We start from the raw sequence: 20,350 nt of genomic DNA on the forward strand, positions 1-20,350 counted from the left end.
CCAGGGCCTGGCTGTCTGGAGGAGGCTGATGTGCATGAGGGTGGGGAGTGAGGGATGGGGAGGGGAGGGAAGCAGAGGCAGTTCCGTTGGCTCCTCTGCCCCCCAGGATCCGCAGGGCCTGCCACTACATCGTGAGCCTGCGCTACTTTGAGATGTGCATTCTCCTGGTGATCGCGGCCAGCAGCATCGCCTTGGCAGCCGAGGACCCCGTCCTGACCAACTCGGAGCGCAACAAAGTGGGTGCACAAGAGCCATTTGCCCTGGGACCCACCCCTTCTCAGCCCCTCCCCATCCTAGTATTAAAGGTGAACTAAGGAAGGTTGCTGGGGAAATGAAGAAAGCTTAAGAAATGGCCCATTCCTGTTCCTCAGGGCAAAGTGTGGACCATTTCAAGATCAGCCCCTTCTCCCCCGTCTCCACTCCCCAGCCACACCACGTGCCCTGAGGCTTCAGCAGTGGGCCTTACATCCAGAGCCAGCCAGTCTTTGCAGCCACCCAGAGGCTTGTGTGGGGTGGGGGGGTCTGATGTCAGATCACGAGAGATGTGCATGAATTGGGGGAGCTGAAGCTCTACCCCAGGGAGCTGAGACATCTCCTGGAGGTCCCAAGGGTGTATGTCGGGAGGTATGACGGGGGAGTGGGTGGGGAGGATGGCAACTGACAAGGATTCCAGGTCCTAAAGGAGAGATTTGTGGGGCAATTGGGACCCAAGAAGTTAAGTTCTGGCCAAGGGGAGGGAGGAACCAAGCACTGACCACTGGGTCCTGAGGCTCTAGCAGAATGCATGACTCCTCTCCTCCCTGTGTCCAGCTAGCAGTTACAATCCCAAGCTTCTGTTCTGAGGTAGAAGTGACCTGGGGTGAGGGTGCGGGATTGCATGTGTGTGAGTAGACAGGAGCGTATATAGCGTGGTGGCCACACATGGTCATCTTCCCCTTCACCATATGTGTCTTACAGGTCCTGAGGTATTTTGACTATGTTTTCACTGGCGTGTTCACCTTTGAGATGGTTATAAAGGTAAAAGCCTTCAGAGAAAAGCTGGGCTCCAGGGTTTGCATGGGTCATGGGTCTGCTCCTTTAGTATAGTGCCCTTCCCCAGTGCTGCCACCTACCAGACAATGACAGACCTCAGTAGGGCCTCCGGTGACCCCTCTTCTGGCCTCAGAATTCTGATGAAGTCTCTCATGACCAGACTTCATGGCACAGCATGACTGTGTGGATCTCTTTAGACTGGGGCAGACCTGTGGTTATGGCCCAGGGAAGATTCAGCCTGCTCTCAGGCAGGCAGAAATGTAGACAGGCGTGGGGACTGTACTTGCCTCCCCAGTGTGCCCCCTGGTTTGAGCCAAGGCAAAGGGTCAACTAGGGATGAGTCTTCCTGGACTCCAGGTAGTCCCAGCTGCACTCACTGCTTAACAGTCTGTTCCCCACTGCCCTAACATTTCTGTCTTGTTCATAGTCTCTCCCATCTTGGGTTTTCCCCATCTGTGCATATGTGGTGATGCCTGGTGCTCTGAGCCACTAAAGGAAGGAGGAATGTGAGAGCCAAGGAGTTTAGTTGAACCTTGGTGGCCATGACAAGGGGCCTTGGGCTTCATAGTTAGGTGGAGAGAGCCTGTGGGACCTGTGCTCTTGCTCTTCAGGTCCTTGTGTAGGGTTGATTGTGGAGACAATGGCTGTAGAGGCATTGACCTGGGGAGCCCTGAGCTCTGGGTGCATTGCCGGTTCCTGTGGGCTCATCCATGGCTGTTGACATCCTTCTCCTTCAGATGATAGACCAGGGCTTGATCCTGCAGGACGGGTCCTACTTCCGAGACCTGTGGAACATCCTGGACTTTGTGGTGGTTGTTGGCGCATTGGTGGCCTTTGCTTTGGCGTAAGTGTAACTCTTTCTTCTTGTTCAGTTTCCTTTTGTCCCTTCTTCTTGAGACTCTGAGTAATTTGAGGCCTTCTCCAAGGCCAGCGTGAGAGGCAGTTCACTCAGAGTGGTGCCAAAGAAAGCTGCCCTGGAAATCTGCTTCCCACTTGCCCTCTGTGGTGCTCCTGGGAGCCTTATAGCTTCAGCTCACTGCCCCACTTGGCAGCACTGGTGACGGAGGAGCCGTGGGAGTCCCTGCGAAGAAGTCAGAGGCCCTGGAGTTCCTTTCTTGGAGATAACTAAGCATGGGCAGGTGCTCACCATGTGGGCAGTGCCTCCGTGGGCTCAGGAAGGGACCCAGGGGACAGCTCGTGTACCCTTTCCTTTCTTGGATATGTCAACAAAAAATCAGCTTGGAAGAAGAATGCAGAGGGTAGAACAAAGTTGAGGATCACAGACTCTAGGGTATGAGGAGATTCTCTGCTCATGAGCAGGGGTACCTCAGAGATATGTCACAGACATAAGAACCATGTTAGTATGTTTAGCTCCAGAATATAAGACTTTCACAACTTCCTTGGTAACTCACTGAGGAAGACATTCAGGTGACTAAACCAGGCTCATTACGTTTGGGAAATTTTTTTTTCCCAAACGTTGATCCAGCTGTAGCAGGTTTTCAACCACATGCTGATATTTCCTCTGTCATCCAGCCAAGGAAGGGGCTCTCTTGGCCCTCCAGGGTATAGCTAGGAAATACACATGGTCAGGGCCTTTTCCCTAAGCTTGTGTAGAGTGCCCAGAAGATGAATGACAACCTTTTGGGCCCTGTCTGTACCTTGTGCACTGCCAGAGAGTTTCCCCCTTTTCCAGGTGGCACAGAAGACTTCTCTCTAGCCTCTCCAAGTACAAGAGAGGGCTGAGTCTTTAAGCGAGTCTGGCTACACTGTGATAAGGCAGAAGGGAAGCATCTGGGAGTTGCTGTCAGTGGTAGCAACTGCAAAAGGGAAGGGACAGAGCACCTGCAGAGGTTGGACCTTCCCAGGTCCAAGTGGTCAGAAAGGGCTCATCCATCCCCCTCTTCTCCTTAAACACCATCAGCTTCCACTTCTGTCCATCCTGGCCAAGAAAGAGGTGGAGTGAGAGTTAAGAAGGAACATTCCCCAAGTGCCTGAGGATGGGGAGCTCTCTATAGGAGAAGAGATGAAATGTCCCCAGCTGTGCTAAGAACTTAAGATCTTCCAGAACCTAGAAGTGGGCTATTTGCACTGCTGTCCCAGCCACGGGGGACCCTCCAAAGGAGAGCCAGGCTGAATGTGGTTGGTAGCCCTGAGCTGGACTGGCAGGACAATGTCAGTGTGCCTTGTCCCCCATGTGCACCAGTGTATTAAACCGCCCCCCATTAGACTCACACGGAATCACCTGTGTCTCTCACAAGACCTCCTATTAGACATGACTGAGCTATTTCCAAGGAAATTTCACAAAAGCATGGTGTTTTCCAAAGCATCTGGACCTCGTGTAAATTCTCACCTCAAGATAAAAATCAAGGCAACTCTGGCTCTACCAAGGGGACTCCCAGCTCCTCTTCCTCCTTCTTAGAAAAAAAATCATTGAAGTCTTTTTCCTAAGGAGGCCTACTTACTTTGTTAGGGATAAATAATCACCCTTGAATTTTTAAAAGGTCAAGTTCCCTTCTCATGTTATCAATTCATTTGCATATATTATTCACCATATTGTTCTTTCTTATTTTGATCTCAGTAAAGTAGTTTGTCTCTCTTTGAGGAAACAAAAGTCAAGGAGGGAGAAGTATATGGGAGAGAATCCTCCCCATCTTTAGGGAGATCAGAACTCACTGGGGTGGCAGGGCAGAGTGGGAGGCAGGTGTGGGCTATGGACTCAGGCAGGCCCTGCTTTGAATCCCAGCCCTTCTACTTACCTGCATCATGTCCTAGAGCAACATAGCAAGATCGTAACCCTCCTAACCGCAGTTTCTCATCTCTGAAATGGAGTCAAAACAACGTGTGTGGAGTGCTTAGCACATAGGGCGTGGCACAATGTGAATGATCAGTATATTTTTTTTAATTTAAATTCAATTCACCAACATATAGTACATCATTAGCTTTGATATAATGTTCAGTGATTTATTAGATGTTAATTCCCTTCCTTATCCTCCCATTTTCTCATCGCATCCTGAAGTCCAGATACTGGAGCCAAGTATGTATTGATATATAATGTGTGCAAATAGTTGAAGATGAACACAGGCTGGTTTCCAGGACTTGGTTGTTTTACATACACACACGTGCACACACACATGCACGCACATGCACATGCACACACGCACACTGACACACACCCTGGTAACCAGGCAGGTGTGTAGGTGCCCATGGGGAGGGGGTGAGTTTTAGAGGAAACCTCTGCATCCCTGCCTCGTGTCCACGGTCCAGTCGTGTCTCCTCAGATTCAGAGTAATGACAGTGGGCTGGAGGGTTGTCATCTGTCTTGTTCTTTTTTTGTGCCCTTTGAAAACATGGCGGTGGTGGCTTTGGTGCTGGTGGCAGGGGAAGCCTTAACAGCCCCAGAACCGAAGCCTCTCTGTGGGTCCTCAGACCAGGTACAGTGCAGGGAACCCCAAGAATCCCCTGGTTCTGGGGTCCACACTTACGTGATGGATTGAGAGTTATGATCCATCACTTGCTTTTAGTGATGTCACTTCCTGAACTTTTACTTAATTTCCCTGGAAATGTAAATGGTACTTGCTCACCCTTCTCCATCCACTCTCTTCTGTTACCATCCTTCCAAGCTGGCCATGCACATTTCCTCTCCCCTTTCTCCTGCTCATGGACCAGGCTCACAGCCCTCTCCTCTGGCCTTCGTCATATTGCTGAGGTCCAGGTAATGCTTTCTCTTGCTCATGCACCACGCTTCCTAACTCTCTTCTCTCCCCTTCCTCATTAAGGGCACCAGAGAATTCAGCTCTCCCATCATTTTGGTAGGGTTGGCCGGGTCCCACCTGCCAGCAGAGTGAGGGCCTGGCCTGGGGCACACAGCAGAAGGAAGCCTGTGTTGCACTGCTGGGCCATGGTAGGAGCCTCAAGCCAACAGGAAGCCAAATGTGGGGTTTTCTGCAGGCTTTTCAAGGACCTCCCTCCTTGCAGTTACAGCTTTCATCATTATAATCCATAAATTTGCCTCTGGGAATGTCCACCATTCACATGACCTTCCCCCTGCCCTATCTTGCTCTCCTCCTCCTGAGGAGAGGCTGCTGCGGAGGAGAGCGGACGATGATTGCTGTGGTAACACCTTCACGTGATGCCTCAGAAGTCAGAGGTGACTTGGCATCCCTTTCACTGAGACCAGCCAGGATCTTCTCAGAACCTAGCCCAAGCCCCAAGAGTAATACCCCTAACCAAGGGGAGGAAATGGCCTGTAGCTGAATTCTCAAAGGAAGCTGCGTGGTCCCCTGAGCCCTTCTGCAGAGGTCTGCACCTGCCATCATGTATGTTTTCTATAAGCATATATGTTGTTTACGTAGTGGCTAAAGAGAGCTCTCTCTCCTCTATAGCTGCGTACCTCAAGTGAGGGGATTGTTTATAATGTAAACCTGACAAATTCTGTTTGGGAACTTCTATTATTGACTTTTGAGGAGAAGGGAAAGGGGATTTCTTTTCTAAGTGTGGGCATCCTGGGAGATGAGAAAATCAACGGAAAGATACTCCATGGCACCTTTCCTGTTCCTCCCGGCACACTTTTACATTATAAAGCATTTATAAGAACACTCAGGTCTCCTGCCTCAGCCAGATACCTGTGTAGAGAGATGGGCAGAGTTTTGGCAGAGGTTGGGTATGTTTCTCCCTCGTTCCGCTGCCCTCACAACACCCCACTTTCTGGGCCATATGGAGACAGAGTGTTTGCCAACTATAAATGTCCTGACTGTGCCTTTTCCTCCTTGAGGTTTCAAGAAAAGTCTGGTGAGTGACTGGATCTGTGAAACCTTTCTCTTTTATCTTTTTCTAGCTGAAAAAGAAGGATTCTTCTGTTTGATAATTATTTTACACTGAAGGGCCAGCAACTGCTTTTCCCAGTTTCCTCACACCCTGTCACCATCGTGTCTGCCTCCCAGCCTCCTGGGTGGGACAACAAAGATGGTTCCAGCCTTGGCATTTCTGGGTATCTGCACATCAGGCACATTCCCTCACTTTGGGGCATCCTGCTGGAGTCAGCTGCCTCACTGGGAAGTCACGTGGCTCCTATGTCAGGTTGAGTTCATGAGCTTTATGGGATCGTGCTCAGTGATAGTGATGCCATCTGGCCCTCAGGTTTCGCATCTGAAATAGTCTAGTGAAGGGATTTGGACGGGCAGCTGGGCGGGGACAGCGTCTCAGGAGGAAAGGCAGGAGAGCACGGGGACGTATGTTTGTGTGTGAGATCCTGCGCTACAAGCCAAGCCCCTCATCCTCTTCATTCCCTTTGTTCTACAGCGTGTTACTTGACTAGCTCAAGTCAAGTCACCAGGTGAGCTTTCCTGGATTGGATTCTAACTAGTAAACTCACAGCGTGTAATGACTTGTCAACACAAACAATTTCAAAGAAAAAGAACTGGCAGTTCTTCTCCTACCTCCTCCCCTATCAGGGGCCTGAGCATCAGTCAGAGTCACGCAGGCTCTCTGGCAGCTGAGGCCAAAGCTTTCCCTTGCTGTTTGCCATCCTAGTGGGGCAAGAGGTAAGGTCAGGACTCCCTGGCACGCGGGGGATCTGGATCACAGTCGCACTTGGCCTTTAATTATTCAGTGCTTCGCCAGAAAGGAAAAGCATGAGTCAATCTCCCTCTTGATGCCAGAAGGAACCAGAATTCCCACATTAGCTTTTATGACATTCTTTTCATTGAAGTATGCTGCTTTTCTGACACTTGACATGCTGCCCTCGTCTTTCAGATGGATAAGGTCTTTTGAGTGCATTTCAGAACCAGCTGCAGTGGCCAAGCTGGTTCTGAATTCATTCAGTGAAATACACAGATAGAGACAATTTTAGATTTAGAAGGGCCCTAAGGAGCCACAGAATATGGTACCCTGGTTCTGGTTTTATGTTTGTAAAGGCGTGAATATGTGCTCTAAGAAAGGAGCGGAAATGCTAGTATGTACTTAGCCTCAGCAGAGCCCAGTAACCATAGAACAGACATTTCACGCTATACCTGACTCCTTCCTCTTCTTCACTCCCTGCCTCTGAGACAGTCCCCCTCAAATCTCACGCTTTGCTGTGGAACTTCTTTCTTGACAACCCCTATTCTTCTAGAACTGAAAGGGCATCTCCCAAAGGAACACATTAATCCTGGAGGGGAAAAAAAAAAGTGGACAAAGTCCTGCTTCATGCAAAGAAGACCCATTTACCACTGAGCCAGACAGGTCATCCAGTTCCACTGTTCTGTGGAAGAGAATGAAGGATTAAAATTAAATTTAGCCGTCAGGTAGCCAATTAACTGTGGATTTAGGATGCTGGCCGAGCTGGAATTGGAAATTTCCAGCAGTGAGCAGATAGAAAGATGTTGTTTCTCAAGACTCCAGCTTGAAGAGTCACCTCAAGAGTGACTTTCCCTGACTTTGTGCCCAGGCAGGGACACTAAAGATGATTAACGGCCAGGGACTCTTGGGGTGCCTAATGCTGTATTGTACCGAGCTGCCTTGAAAATGGGTTTTGGGATGAATTAGGAGGGATAGAGTGGGAGCCACATGGAGGGGGTGCCTGAAAGAAAGAGATAAGTTCTCAGTCTACCTGCTCTTGGCATTAAGTCCCAGCCTGCATGTTTTTTGATGAATGCTGGAAAATGCATTGTCTGTGATCTGCGGCATTGGTGCTGCTGGAAAATGTGCATTTGGAGACCTTTATCATATGGAGGCAATGGGTGTGAATGCCCAAGCAGTTCCCTTTATTAACAAGCACAGATTTGGGAGATGGTTGATTATAAATGGGATCTCAGCCTGTGGCCACATAAACAAACAAAATGAAACAGTCCAGTCAGGGAACACGGCCCCGTTCACATGGTAGCCAGTAATTTGGCTAACCAGCTTCAGATGTAAGACACACCCTGCACATGAAGCAAGCCTTCACAGATGTAGGAAGAGCTCAGTCCTGCAGCATTAGTAGAAATCCATCACCATGCCCTCCAAATTTAAAAGTAAGTTTTAGAGTAACTCAGAGCAGATTTTGTGATGGGACTAGGGAAGGATCAGCTCAGATCATGTGACCTGCAAGCCATCTGCCTAATCCACACTCACAGAGCTACAACCTAGCATTATGAATTAGTCTCCTGCTGGGGGAGCGTATTGGCTGAACTTTAGCCAGTGCCAAGGCCTTCTGGGAAAGATCAGCAGATGAGGGGTCTTGGGTATGTTTAGAATATGAAGACTAGGAAGCAAGACAGATCAGGTCACTGTTCCCCAGCCTGAATAACAAAACTGCTAGGAGATAGTAAAGTGCTTTGCTGTCTCTTGCTGCTTCTCAGTGCTTGGACCTTTTGGGTAGAGTATGGTGCTGTGTTTTGCGAAGGAGAACGTTTTCAAAGGCAATAATGACTGTATTGGGAGCTCATTGAGGTGCATTTGTGGGAAGGAAAGGATTATACACTAACCAGTTATTATAGAATTAGTGCCCTGGTCACAAAGCAAAGGAAGTTGGCAGAGTTGCAAAGGATTTAGGGCTCATGGGAGACCCCAAGCAATGCTGAGGTAGGGGTGAGGAAGAAAAATACACAAATACATGAACTAGCCTAACCAACAGGACCTAGACAAGACAAGTACAGCATTTCCACTGGTCTTTAGAACTTTTAAAGTGCTTTCACATTATTTATTTCATTCATCACTCAACAGCCCTGTTTTATAGTTGAGAAGTGGATTGCTTGAGACTAACTGTTTTGACTCATTTGACTAGTAGCAAAACTAGTTCTTTAACAGCTAGTATTTTTTATTTCAAGTTTAGGGGCTTTCCCTATTACATTAAACTCTCTTCTACCTCTGTTGTTGTAGTTTGGTGCAAGCCATTAACCCCTGTAAACTCAGCTTGGTGGCTTGGTATGGATCTCTCCTCAGCCCTCAGATCCATCTGTCTCTGCTTGGAGTCAGACAAGACCAATGGACCAGGTGGAGAAGGGCATCCCTGACCTTGTCCATCTGTTCCATCTGTACCTTTTTCTTTCCATGAACACCCACAGACCCTAGGCTGATTAAGGCTAAGAGGATAGATAGCTCAATATTTGAGCTCAGGAACTACTGGTTTCTTTTGCTGTCCCTTCTTCGGTTAAAACCTTCCTGTGATTCACATCTGAAAAGGCACTGTAATATCATAAATAAGGACATAGATTTCAGAGCCTGACTTAGGTCTGAATCCCAGCATTATGAATTATTAGCTGTCTTAACTCTCTGAACTTCTATTTCCTCACGTATAAGTGGAAATTAAAAATAACTATATTTTAGTCTTGTGAGAATTAAATAAGGTAAAATATATTCAGTGTTCAGTATAGTGCCAAACCCTTAGCAAGTGCTTATTAAAGTTATTATTGCCTCCGCAGTAATGGTTCCGACATTTTAGCAAGGCTCAAGGCTCCTCACAGTGTGACCTCCTGTCCCCACCTTACACTCCAGCAAGCCTGTCCATCCTTCTAATGTAAGAGATTCCTTCAGATCCCTGTGCTGTTCTCTCTGGGGCTCACGGGGGAGGGCAGAAGGCCATTCCACTTAGAGGAGGAAGAGTTCTTCAGAACCTGATGTCCCTGCTCTGCCCACCATGGAAAGAGCTGGTTCCTTGTGGAAATCAATGTGAGAGCATGTCCTTTGAGAAAGGGAGGACCTAGAAGCTGAAGAGTGAGATTACTGTGAATGATGAGTGATTATACATGAAATATCTGGAGGGCAGCTTGACAATTGAGCTGGAAAAGTCTCATCTTTTACTGATGAGACATAAGAGAAATGTGGCTTTTTTTTCTTTTCCTGGAGGGTAACAGGACCTTACTGAATAAGAAATAAGTAGGAAATAAATGGGAAAATGGGTGGCCCAGTTGAGTCCCAATTAAACGGGGACCAGTATATCCTAGCATGTGAAATTATCCTCAAATTTTAACATTAGAGTCAATTTTTAAACCTGATAAGTTTCACTCATTAGCTAAGTAGTGTAAAAAAATTCTGATTATACATAGAGTAGCAAAGACCAACAAAGCGTTATCAAATGATTATATTTAAATGATTCGTAAAAAGCATATAAATTATTTCAAAAATAATATGCCTCCGTGAAAGTGCTTGAAGAGTTTGTCCTCTTGGTTTGATAATATGTTTCCCTTGCAATCTCGTTGACTTTGATAATGGCTTAAATAACTCTCCTATGCATGGATTTGGGAAAGGTAGTTTGGCCTAGCACAGGTGTAAATTATGATATATATTTTAATTAATATTAAATTAATATTGGGGCTAAGTTGTCGAGACTTTTCTGAACTCCGTGGTTTTGTTATCTAGTGTTCCTTTCATTTCAAATGGCAATTTTCAAATCCATGCTGAACATATGTTAACAAAACTGAAAAGCAAGCGTGCTTTTCTGCAGCCACTCAAAATCATAGCTTTTCAGTGGCTCCTCTGCTATGAGGGACCTGTTTGAAAAATGTGCAGAGCAATGACTAATCTTTATTTTGCTTTGGGCCGCTGTCTTATTATTATCCCTGGCTCAACTTTGTGGGAGTCAGCGTGGGACAAATGTCCCCCCACCTCCACTGTACATTGGCAGCTACAATCAGCTGTTGAGATCAGAGTGTGCTATTAAGGAACCCCATTTTCCAAAACAAGGGACACAGAGATCATACAAGCAATGGGTCAGAGATGCTCTTTGTTCCATAGCAGAATATTTTAGTAGCATCCTGGGGCAAAATTAATTATAGAGAACAAATTCTGTCCTTTATCCAGGTGTGTGGGAAGAGCAAGAAATTTGGGGCCTTCCTTCCTAAAATGGGCATCTGTGAGTATGAACCTCTGAGAACCCGTTCAGATGCTACTGGACATAAAGGTCTCAGAGTTGAGGACCTGGGCTAAGCAACAGGTAAAAGCCTGGAGTGTGTCACCCTAAATCACCTGCCCATCCATTGATCCTACTCTGTTCTCTCATTTTAGGGATATGGAAGATTCTCCCTAAGCTTTTCCTCAAGATGAATGTAGCCTGGGGAAAGGAAGGTGACCTATGTAGTTGTTTTGGTGAAAGTTTCAATCCAATGATTGTATTTTTCCCATGGCACGTAGCTTGCAATTATACTTTTATTTGTTTGCTTGTTTACTTGAGGTCTGTCCTCCCTACTAGACTTGGTAAGTTTCAAGAAGTGAGGGACCTCATTTGTTTTATTCACAGTGGTATATCCACACCCAGAAGAGTGCCTGGCGTATATTAAGGACTCCATCAGTACTGTGATATGAGTGGATAAAGGTGTGTTTGGCTGATCTACCATGTGCCCAGTCTCGTGCATGACAGGACACTGTTATAACTCAGGGGAAGATACTATCTTTGCCTTCCGAACACTCAGAGGGTGTCACATGAGGGATTTAAGATTTATAAAGCCTTGGGTTTAATCCCAAATCACCATTAATTTGGCAATTACTGTGCAAATGAATGTAATTTTGAGTATGAGATCATTTACTGAGTAAAATAATCATGAGAAGTCTTTGCTTGTGACATATAGTAGTGTAACGTAGGTTTGTGACACATTAAAAAATATTAAGGAAGGAGAAAAAGTACCCTTTCCAGCAACCAGCAACTGAGAACCACAGCCTAACTTCTAGACAGTTCTACGTGACTACAGGCGGATTCACCAGTGGCACTGTGGCTCACTCACTGAGTGATCTCATGCAAAGCACATCTTCCTGGGGATGCAGTTAAGTGGATTTCAGGGATTTTTTCCAGCTCTAGAATTTGGTTTGACAGAGCCTGGAACCAAAACCTACTGCTGCAGACACTTCGTGGTTTAGAGCAAGAACTCCGACCATCAAATAGTCTTGGCTTCAAGGCTCAGCTCACCCTGGTAATGCTAGGTACTCCTTGACCTCTCTGAATCACGTCTGTGAAATGGGGATAGTCCTAGCTATGTGTCCTAAGGTTATTAGAAGGTCCGAAGAAAGAGTTGCACTAAAAGTGCTTAGCCTCGAGTCTGGGCAAGAGTAAATATGCAGGAACGTTAGCTGTCATTATTTCTAATCTCAAATGTTTTATATTTATGCTCTCACTCTTTTTATTATTGGTAAGCCTCCAAAGAGAGCGAGGACGAATTTTCTCCTAGCTGCACAGTAAATAGCTCACGATAGACAGTTGGTCATTTAATTTATCAAAGGGCATCCCTTTGTGTGACGTCAGGATCTTAATAAACAATGCCTTCCCCCATATCTTGAGGTGGTTTTATGGTGTTGCTCATCCATGCTTTTAAGAGATGTCCTACTACCCCTGTCAGAACCGTTGCCCCCACTGCAGATGAAATCCTTCAGAAGCATAGATACACCATTGTGACGTGAAATGCCTTTCCCAGTAGAGTTTCTGGCCCAGAGCAGACCTAATTCCTCTATCCTGGCTTCTTATAAATTCACGGGAAATAGAGTTTGTCTGAAGACTACTAAGGAAATGGAAGTAAAAGGCTCTATTTAGAAAATGTCACTAGACTGGGCTCCATGAAATTTAGCACAATATGGGGAATGCCATCCGGTTAGAGGCAGCTTCCCTGGGGCTTGCAAAGGGCCTTCGCCTTTGCAGGTTGGAGAGGTGGGTGTGGAGCAAATGGTGCGCTGCCCCTTCCTTTCACGAAGCGTGTGGACTCTGCAAGTGCCAAGGCTGTAGGCAGGATCTCCTGGGCCTGTGCTTGTCCGATTCCCTGTCACTGTAAGGTTTCCTGTCCTCCCTGAAGTTTTCTGACTATTTCCTTCTCTCCACCCTCTTCCTCTTTTTTTTTTTTTTTTTTTTTAACTGCTCTCTGCTTGGATCCTCCATAGGAACGCTTTGGGGTAAATATTGTTCTCACTTTTCTTTGAAGTAAAGAATATGGGAAGTGGGTTGGAGGAGGATGCAAGTACAGTTGGGAGGGAAGGAGCCTGCTCACTGAAAAAGGACTGGTGAGTTTATTTGAGTGGTAAGTTCTCACTGACATCCAAGAGAACAAAGATTAGGAGTCACCAAGCCTTCTTGGGAAGTGACCATTTGCATTGGTTTGGGTATGTGTTTGGCTTAGAAGTAGCCTTTTTTAGATAGGTAGATATAGGAACGTAATACAGTAAAAGAGTTTACAAAATATACAAACCCCCTGGACCTTATAATGCAGTACTCTTGGATTATCTATATTCAGAGCTCAAATTGAGTAAAAGTGGCTTACAGGCCATGGCCTACAGCCATTAAGAGGATCTTTAAATTCACATTCTGGGCAAAGCCAGCACTCCTTGAATGATATTAAATGTCTTCCTACCTCACCTTGTGTGGAAGCACAGATGATCTTTTATCTCCCTGTCAGAGGGTGGGTGGTGGGTGTGGCAGGAGGGACAGGGTAAACAGTGGGTAGAAGCCCTTATAGTTCTCATCTGATGGTCTGGACCCTATTTCCTCGTGCTGTTGGTGTAATGGTACCCTGAACCAACATGAGGAAAGAACCAGAGCCTGGGCTCACTCTTCCGAGTCTGGTTTCCTACTATCTCTGTGTGTCTTTTACAAATTTCAATTGTTTGAATTGAATGCAAAGATCTCAGGGGATAAGCAGGGTGGAGAGAGAAATGCAGGTTGATTGATTCATTTCATTCCTGAAAATAAAAAGAAAAATATATTTATCTATTAGGAGCAAACATTTCCAAGTGGCTGCATAGGGACCCTCATGAGCTGAAGGGTAAGGATAAAGGTGGGCAGGGACTATAGTTTGGGCCTTCTCCAACTCCATGGCTCTCCCCAGCCTGTGCTAGGGGTAGAGTGCCTCAGATGGGAAGGGACTGCAAAAGAGCCAACGACGCACAGATAATTGGGGTGTGAGCCAAGGTGCTGGCAAGAAGCCCGCGTGACATGCTTTTCTCTGGAAGCGGCAGCCAACACAGCAGAAGCGTCATGTCCCCACTGCCCTTCCTCACCTTGCTCTCCCCTAAACTAATGACCTCTGCAGGGGTGACCAGCCCAGAGCCAAGGAAAGGACTAGGTTAAATCCTCTGTTGAGACTTGCTTTCGACCAGGGGTTCCTAGTCCATTCAACAAATACCATTTGAGAGCCTGCTACTGAAGAAGCAGGAGAGCAGGCACAGTGGGGAGCCAGAGGGGACTGCCAGTCACATTCCCTGGTTGCTTGATCTTCCATTTTCATTCTGTTAGTGTGCTGATGAGCCGCATTACTCTGGCCATTGGGGAGAGGAAGTGTTCATTACCATACGTGCGTGGATGCCTCTGGGTGCGGGCACGTGTGTTCCTCTGTGTGAGGACACGTGGGTGTACATGCCTAGGAGTGTGTGCACACTGGGGAGTGAACTGAAATTTTTCCCAGAGCATATTTTCAAGGGAGTCTACTCTGACCCCACTTCTGGTCTCTTGCCTAAGCATCTCCCCTTTTACCCTGTTGTTAATGCAGTCGTGTGAATGCTATTTTCATTTCTCCCCCGTCCTCTGATCCCTGGGGGCCTCTCCCCTGCAGAACAAACAAGGGGCGAGACATCAAGACCATCAAATCTCTGCGGGTCCTCCGAGTTCTGAGGCCACTGAAGACCATCAAGCGCTTGCCCAAGCTCAAGGTAATGTTTGCCGAGGCCCCTTCTCCCATCTTGTCTTTAGCCATGATCAGCCTGCTTTTTAGAGGATCATTTCTGGGGATATTCTTTGTGCTCACACAGAGACTGGGGTTGTTTCAAATGCCTGAGTTAAAGGTCTTTGTTTCAAAGAAAAATAACCAACGGGCCAAGAAATCTATAAGGGGGCTCTGGCCTCTGGAGTCCAGCCACAGGTGGTATTTTATGTATACTCTGCTTGTGGCATGTCATCCGGAAAGAACCCCGTGTCATTAAGGTGCATTCAAAACACCCAAATGGAAGTGGCAGGAGTCCTCTGCGTTGTGGGCTGCACACTAGATCATGCCGACTCACCTGGGGTGCTTTCTTCCCTCGTAAGTCTAGAGAAGGAAAGCATTTTCTAGCCCTGACCCTTCATAGTTTTAAGGCATAGATTGGTCGGTAACTTGCCCAAGAACACAGTCATTTTTGGCAGAAGCAGAGAATGGGGAAGCGAGCTAACACAAATTGAGTTCTTCCTGTTGCCAGGACCTGCATTTTCATAGCTGTTACCTTGGTTCTTCTCTTTGGTTCTGGCCCATGCCCTCCCTGTTCCACCCTCCTGGGGCTCCTTCCTGCCTTCAAGGTGTGCTTTACCATCCAAGTCCAGTTTGCTAACATGTCAAACCCTCCCCCCCCACACACACAAATTACTATTAAGGGAAACTGAAGCTTCCCGGGGATGGGGTGGCATTCTTCCTCCAGAATTCCTGAGTGAGAGCCAGCTACCATGAGGGAGGGACCAGGACTCCGGGTTCACAGCCCTGAGGTCCGCTCACTGCTACCAGGCCACATAGCCAGCCAAATGAGCCAGAGCACCAGGCCTGAGCCCGGTGTCCAGGTTCCTTACAACCCTCTACCTGGTAATAGACCCATCATAGTGCCAGGCCTTGTCTGTGCCCATAAATCCTCCTTTCTGCTGCAACCCAGCAAAATTGCCCTAACCACTGCTGTCAGCTGCAGCCCAGGCTCCAGGGGTCTCCTCTCCTCTGAGCTGTGTTGGGGTCCTAAGGAGACTATAGACAGCATGATGAGATTAGTTAACAGGCTGGAGAGTGTGACCCCACCCTTGGTTAATTCCACTGAATTCGGAAGTGCTGGCTTCTCGTGTTCTCTGCAGCTCCATAACCTGAGGGAAGTGTAGGCGGCTCTGATGATTCTGTAAGGCTGCGTGCGACTCACATTCCCTGCAGTGTTGAACTAATTAAACCAGCGATATTCACCCAGCGCAGCGAAGAAGCAACTGCACAAATGTGGCAAGGGCACAAATGCAGTGCCACTATGGGGCGAGACTCTCCAGTGAGCTAAACCTAAAAACCTAGAAAATAACCTAAAAATGGCTTGATATGTGTTGAGTTCCTGTGTAACCCCTCAGCATTATGCAGAGGGACATCCGTGGTCTGTAACCGGAGAGCAACTCTCTGCTTCTGCCCTCCCCGGCTCCCCTGCCCTATGAGAAGGTAGCTCCTCATCCCTACCCACACCACCTGTTGAATCTTCATCCCCAATACAGCCAGCTTTCAGCTAAGAACATTTACGGGAAGTGTTGAACATATTTGGAGCAAATGTAAGAATTTATTCCAAATCTCATTAAATAATAAGTGATAATTTACTGCACTCTCTGATCCATTTAGGAAGGTAAAGAGAAAACAATACATATTCAGTATATAAACCAAATCTAAGAATGTCACCAAATAAATGTCAGGTAAGGGACGAGCCATTTAATGGCTTAAAAGGCTAAATGCTTTCAGAGATACCTTTCTACAATAGATTTCTGTGCCTCCCACTAACTGGAGCACACCTGATGGGAGCCCACAAAAGACTCCCTCCATTGCCTGCTGCCATTTGGTTTCTACCACTTTGGGTTTGCTTTCAGATTCAGAGCACACATGCCCTTCCAGGTGGTAGGTCCTTGCAGTCATGACCAACTTGGAAGCCAGCTCTGAATCCCATGAGTGTCACTTCTTAGTAAGGTGATATCTCCTGGGGGCACCTTTTCAGTGGGACTGGCTGGTGGTGATGTGGCCCTAACTCAGCCCTAGGCAAATGTACAGGCCATTCCAGGGATTCACAGGGCTCTTGACTTCTCTTTGCAGGCTGTTTTTGACTGTGTGGTGACCTCCTTGAAGAATGTCTTCAACATCCTCATTGTCTACAAGCTCTTCATGTTCATCTTTGCTGTCATTGCGGTTCAGCTCTTCAAGGGAAAATTCTTTTATTGCACAGACAGTTCCAAAGACACAGAGAAGGAGTGCATGTAAGTAACAGCACGTGCTGCTCCCCTTCTGCTGACTCACATTCCAGTGATGCCTGTTCAGCCCTCCATGGATAGGTCTTCTCTTTCTCTCTTACCTGTCTCTCATTTCTTCTTTTAGTTTTCCTAAAAATAGGAAATTGTTTAATTTTTATTGAGTACCTCTTTTGTGTCAGACATGGTACATGGCATTTTATACCCAGTTTTTTATTTTAAATCTTTATGATGACCTTTTGAGATAGCTTTCATTTACGTATTCTAGATGTGGAAGCCGAGGCTCAGAAAGTTTCAGTTGCTCAAGGTTACACGTGACTAGTAAAAGGATTAGGATTTAATCTTCCATGTCTCCTAGGCACCAAATACAACTTTTACTCCACAATCGTAGACTGCCTTTGATAAGACACTGCTTTCTTCCTCGCATTCGTAAACCAATTATTACTCAGCCACATTATTGAAATTTGTAGAGTTCCCTTACTCTCCCATGAGCTATAGTGAAGAGGCCCTATTTCATCTGTACTCTGGTTTTAGAGGCAACTATGTAGATCACGAAAAAAACAAGATGGAGGTGAAAGGCCGGGAATGGAAGCGCCATGAATTCCACTACGACAACATTATCTGGGCCCTGCTGACCCTCTTCACCGTCTCCACAGGGGAAGGATGGCCTCAGTGAGTGATGGGTTTAAGTTGGCATGCTTGTCTGTGAGCTGGGATAAGACCACGTGATTGCCTTGAGAAGCTTACTCAAGATGAACAAGGCTGACCCTTTGTTACTCTACCAGGGAAAGTAAGTGGTTATGAGTGGGTGAGACAGGCAGAAGAGAAGAGGAATAAAAAGCCTTAAGGCAAAAATCAAAAAGGAGATAACAAAGTCAGCAATATCTGAAACTTTTATTGTTTCCATCTCTGGGGACTGTTTTAGATACATTTATCCTCCAAGTTGGCCCTTCACCTGAGGATTGAGGGTTAAGAATGAGCTGGAAGAGAGGCACCTGGGGGTTCAGTTCGTTAAGTGTCTCTTAATCTCAGCTCATTTCTTGAGCTCAGAGTCATGAGTTCAAGCCCCACATTGGGCTCCTTGGTAGGTATGGAGCCTACTTAAAAAAAAAAAAAAGAATGAGCTGGAAGAACTCAGAGACACTTTCTGTGATCATACCTCTTATGAAGAAGACAACAGAATGCAATTTCTTTTTTCTTTTTACAGAGAGAGTGTGAGTGGGGGGAGGGGCAGAGGCAGAGAGAGAGAGAGAGAGAGAATTATTTATTTATTTATTTATTTATTTATTTATTTATTTATTTTTATTATGTTATGTTAGTAACCATACAGTACATCATTAGTTTTTGATGTAGCGTTCCATGATTCATTGTTTGCGTATAACACCCAGTGTTCATGCAATATGTGCCCTCCTTAATACCCATCACTGGGCTAGCCCATCCCCCCACCCCACGCCCCTCTAAAATCCTCGGTTTGTTTCCCAGAGCCCATAGTCGAGAGAGAGAAATTCTTAAGCAGGATCCACACCCAACACAGAGCCCAGTGAGGGTCTCAATCTCAACCCTGAGATTATGACCTGAGCCGAAATGAAGAATCTGGTGCTTAACTGACTGAGCCACCTGGGTGCCCCTAGAATGCAGTTTCTTAGGCTGCTGATGGCTGATTTTTCAGAAACTTGGCAATTATTAAGACCCTACTTTCTGGTGGCAGCATACTATGGTTCGTAAAATGACAAATAGACATCCAGGAATCTCTTGGTATTGAATATGACAAACTAAGATATAAAATAATGTCACTCTGTTTCTTAGCAGTTGGATGCATGATTGGACAGGGCTTAGAAAGGGCAGTGGATGGGGGATCACTGGATCTTTACCAGCTTGGTTGTGGACCCTAAAAATTATGGTGGATCTTCAAAGTCAGGGAAGCCACATAAGAAAATATACTAGGTGGCACATCTCCTAAAGAAGCCTTAAGTCAGAGCCACTGCCAAGATTGCCATCCACCATCCATCCCCCCTCATTCTGTGCCTACAGAGTCTTACAGCACTCTGTCGATGTGACAGAGGAAGACCGAGGACCAAGCCGCAGCAACCGCATGGAGATGTCCATCTTTTACGTGGTCTACTTTGTGGTCTTCCCTTTCTTCTTTGTCAATATCTTTGTGGCTCTCATCATCATCACCTTCCAGGAGCAAGGAGACAAGATGATGGAGGAGTGTAGCCTGGAGAAGAATGAGGTAAAAACAAGTGGTCTTGAGCATGGGATTGCAGGGGCTCCAGAAAGGACGCTTGGAACCAGTGGTAGGAAGGAAGACTGAATTTTCTTAACTTTATTGAAAATGACAGAAGATGGGAAAAATCACTTATTTAGTCATTAAATAAACATTTTTCGAACATATGCTCTTTTAAGACCTAGGCATGAGGTACAGAGAGCTGGAAGGGTTAAGATGTAGTCCCTACCTTTATGCAGTGAATAGTCTAGAAGTGGTAGTAAAAGATGTGTACCAAAATTACGTTAATACATTTGCTTACCTGGCTGTGTCCCTCCGTGGCATGTATTTGCTGTAAGGATAAGGGATATGGCTTGCTTATTGCGGCTTTTCTAGTAACAGGCATAGTTCTGACACATTGTAGGGTTCATTATTTTTGTAATGCAATGGAACCAGAAACTGTCTGAGACTATGAGAGAAATGCAAATAAGTGCTATGGGAATGCACAGGGAGATAGACTTTTACTTCTGACCAAGGGCGTCAGGTAAGGCTGCCTGCCCACGCATGCCAGCCGCAGGCTGTGTAAAGGACATTACTAATCACCATTAAGTCCACATCCCCTGTGATAGCCCAGTTCTTTGTACTCATTTAAAGGGACCATGCGCCTGTAGTTTTGTCCCCATGATCCCTGCCGCCCTTTTTCCTTTTGCCTGTCAAGCCCTACCCTGGTTTTCCTATACCGTCCTGCTCTTCTAGCCACCTAACAGAGAGCCTGCCGATGGGCGAGCTTGAGGGAACTTGACCTTGGGCTAATAGCTGTGACTTTCCTTCAGAGAGCGTGCATCGACTTCGCCATCAGTGCCAAACCTCTCACCCGCTACATGCCGCAGAACAGGCACACGTTCCAGTACCGGGTCTGGCACTTTGTGGTGTCCCCGTCCTTCGAGTATACCATCATGGCCATGATTGCCTTGAACACCGTCGTGCTGATGATGAAGGTGAGGGGGTGGTGGCTGGGAGGCACTCCGCAGACGGGGCCTTGGGGCCCGGTCCCTCACGGGGCCTGAGACGCCGGGCAGACTCTTGCCTCCTTCCCTTCTTCTCCACTGTGGAATCTCTTTTTGATCTTGTTCCATCAGCAGCCCAGCCTTGGGGTCTTTGGGGCAAAGTGCGGTGAGACATAGAGTAGCAGGCCAGTAGCACCCAGGGCCCCAGGTGCTGACGGCAGTCAGATTCAGACAAAAGTGGCAATGTCG

At 46.8% G+C, this 20,350-nt stretch overlaps 1 protein-coding gene across 2 annotated transcripts in view; it reads left to right on the forward strand.

Annotated features, from left to right (window-relative positions):
- The window catches only part of CACNA1E (calcium voltage-gated channel subunit alpha1 E), a 316,273-nt gene that overhangs the window by 249,510 nt on the left and 46,413 nt on the right, over nucleotides 1-20,350 (forward strand). For both annotated transcript variants that reach the window (XM_087858243.1, XM_087858244.1), the window contains 8 exons: nucleotides 107-236; nucleotides 958-1,017; nucleotides 1,770-1,876; nucleotides 14,511-14,607; nucleotides 16,737-16,897; nucleotides 17,423-17,560; nucleotides 18,920-19,121; nucleotides 19,928-20,092. In XM_087858243.1, the coding sequence (XP_087714369.1) occupies nucleotides 107-236; nucleotides 958-1,017; nucleotides 1,770-1,876; nucleotides 14,511-14,607; nucleotides 16,737-16,897; nucleotides 17,423-17,560; nucleotides 18,920-19,121; nucleotides 19,928-20,092 (1,060 nt within the window). The remainder of the gene's footprint in view (nucleotides 1-106; nucleotides 237-957; nucleotides 1,018-1,769; nucleotides 1,877-14,510; nucleotides 14,608-16,736; nucleotides 16,898-17,422; nucleotides 17,561-18,919; nucleotides 19,122-19,927; nucleotides 20,093-20,350) is intronic.

The sequence above is a fragment of the Ursus americanus genome, chromosome 2 (assembly GCF_024610735.1).
Source record: "Ursus americanus isolate L20-20 chromosome 2, mUrsAme1.1.p, whole genome shotgun sequence".
NCBI classification, from domain to species: domain Eukaryota; kingdom Metazoa; phylum Chordata; class Mammalia; order Carnivora; family Ursidae; genus Ursus; species Ursus americanus.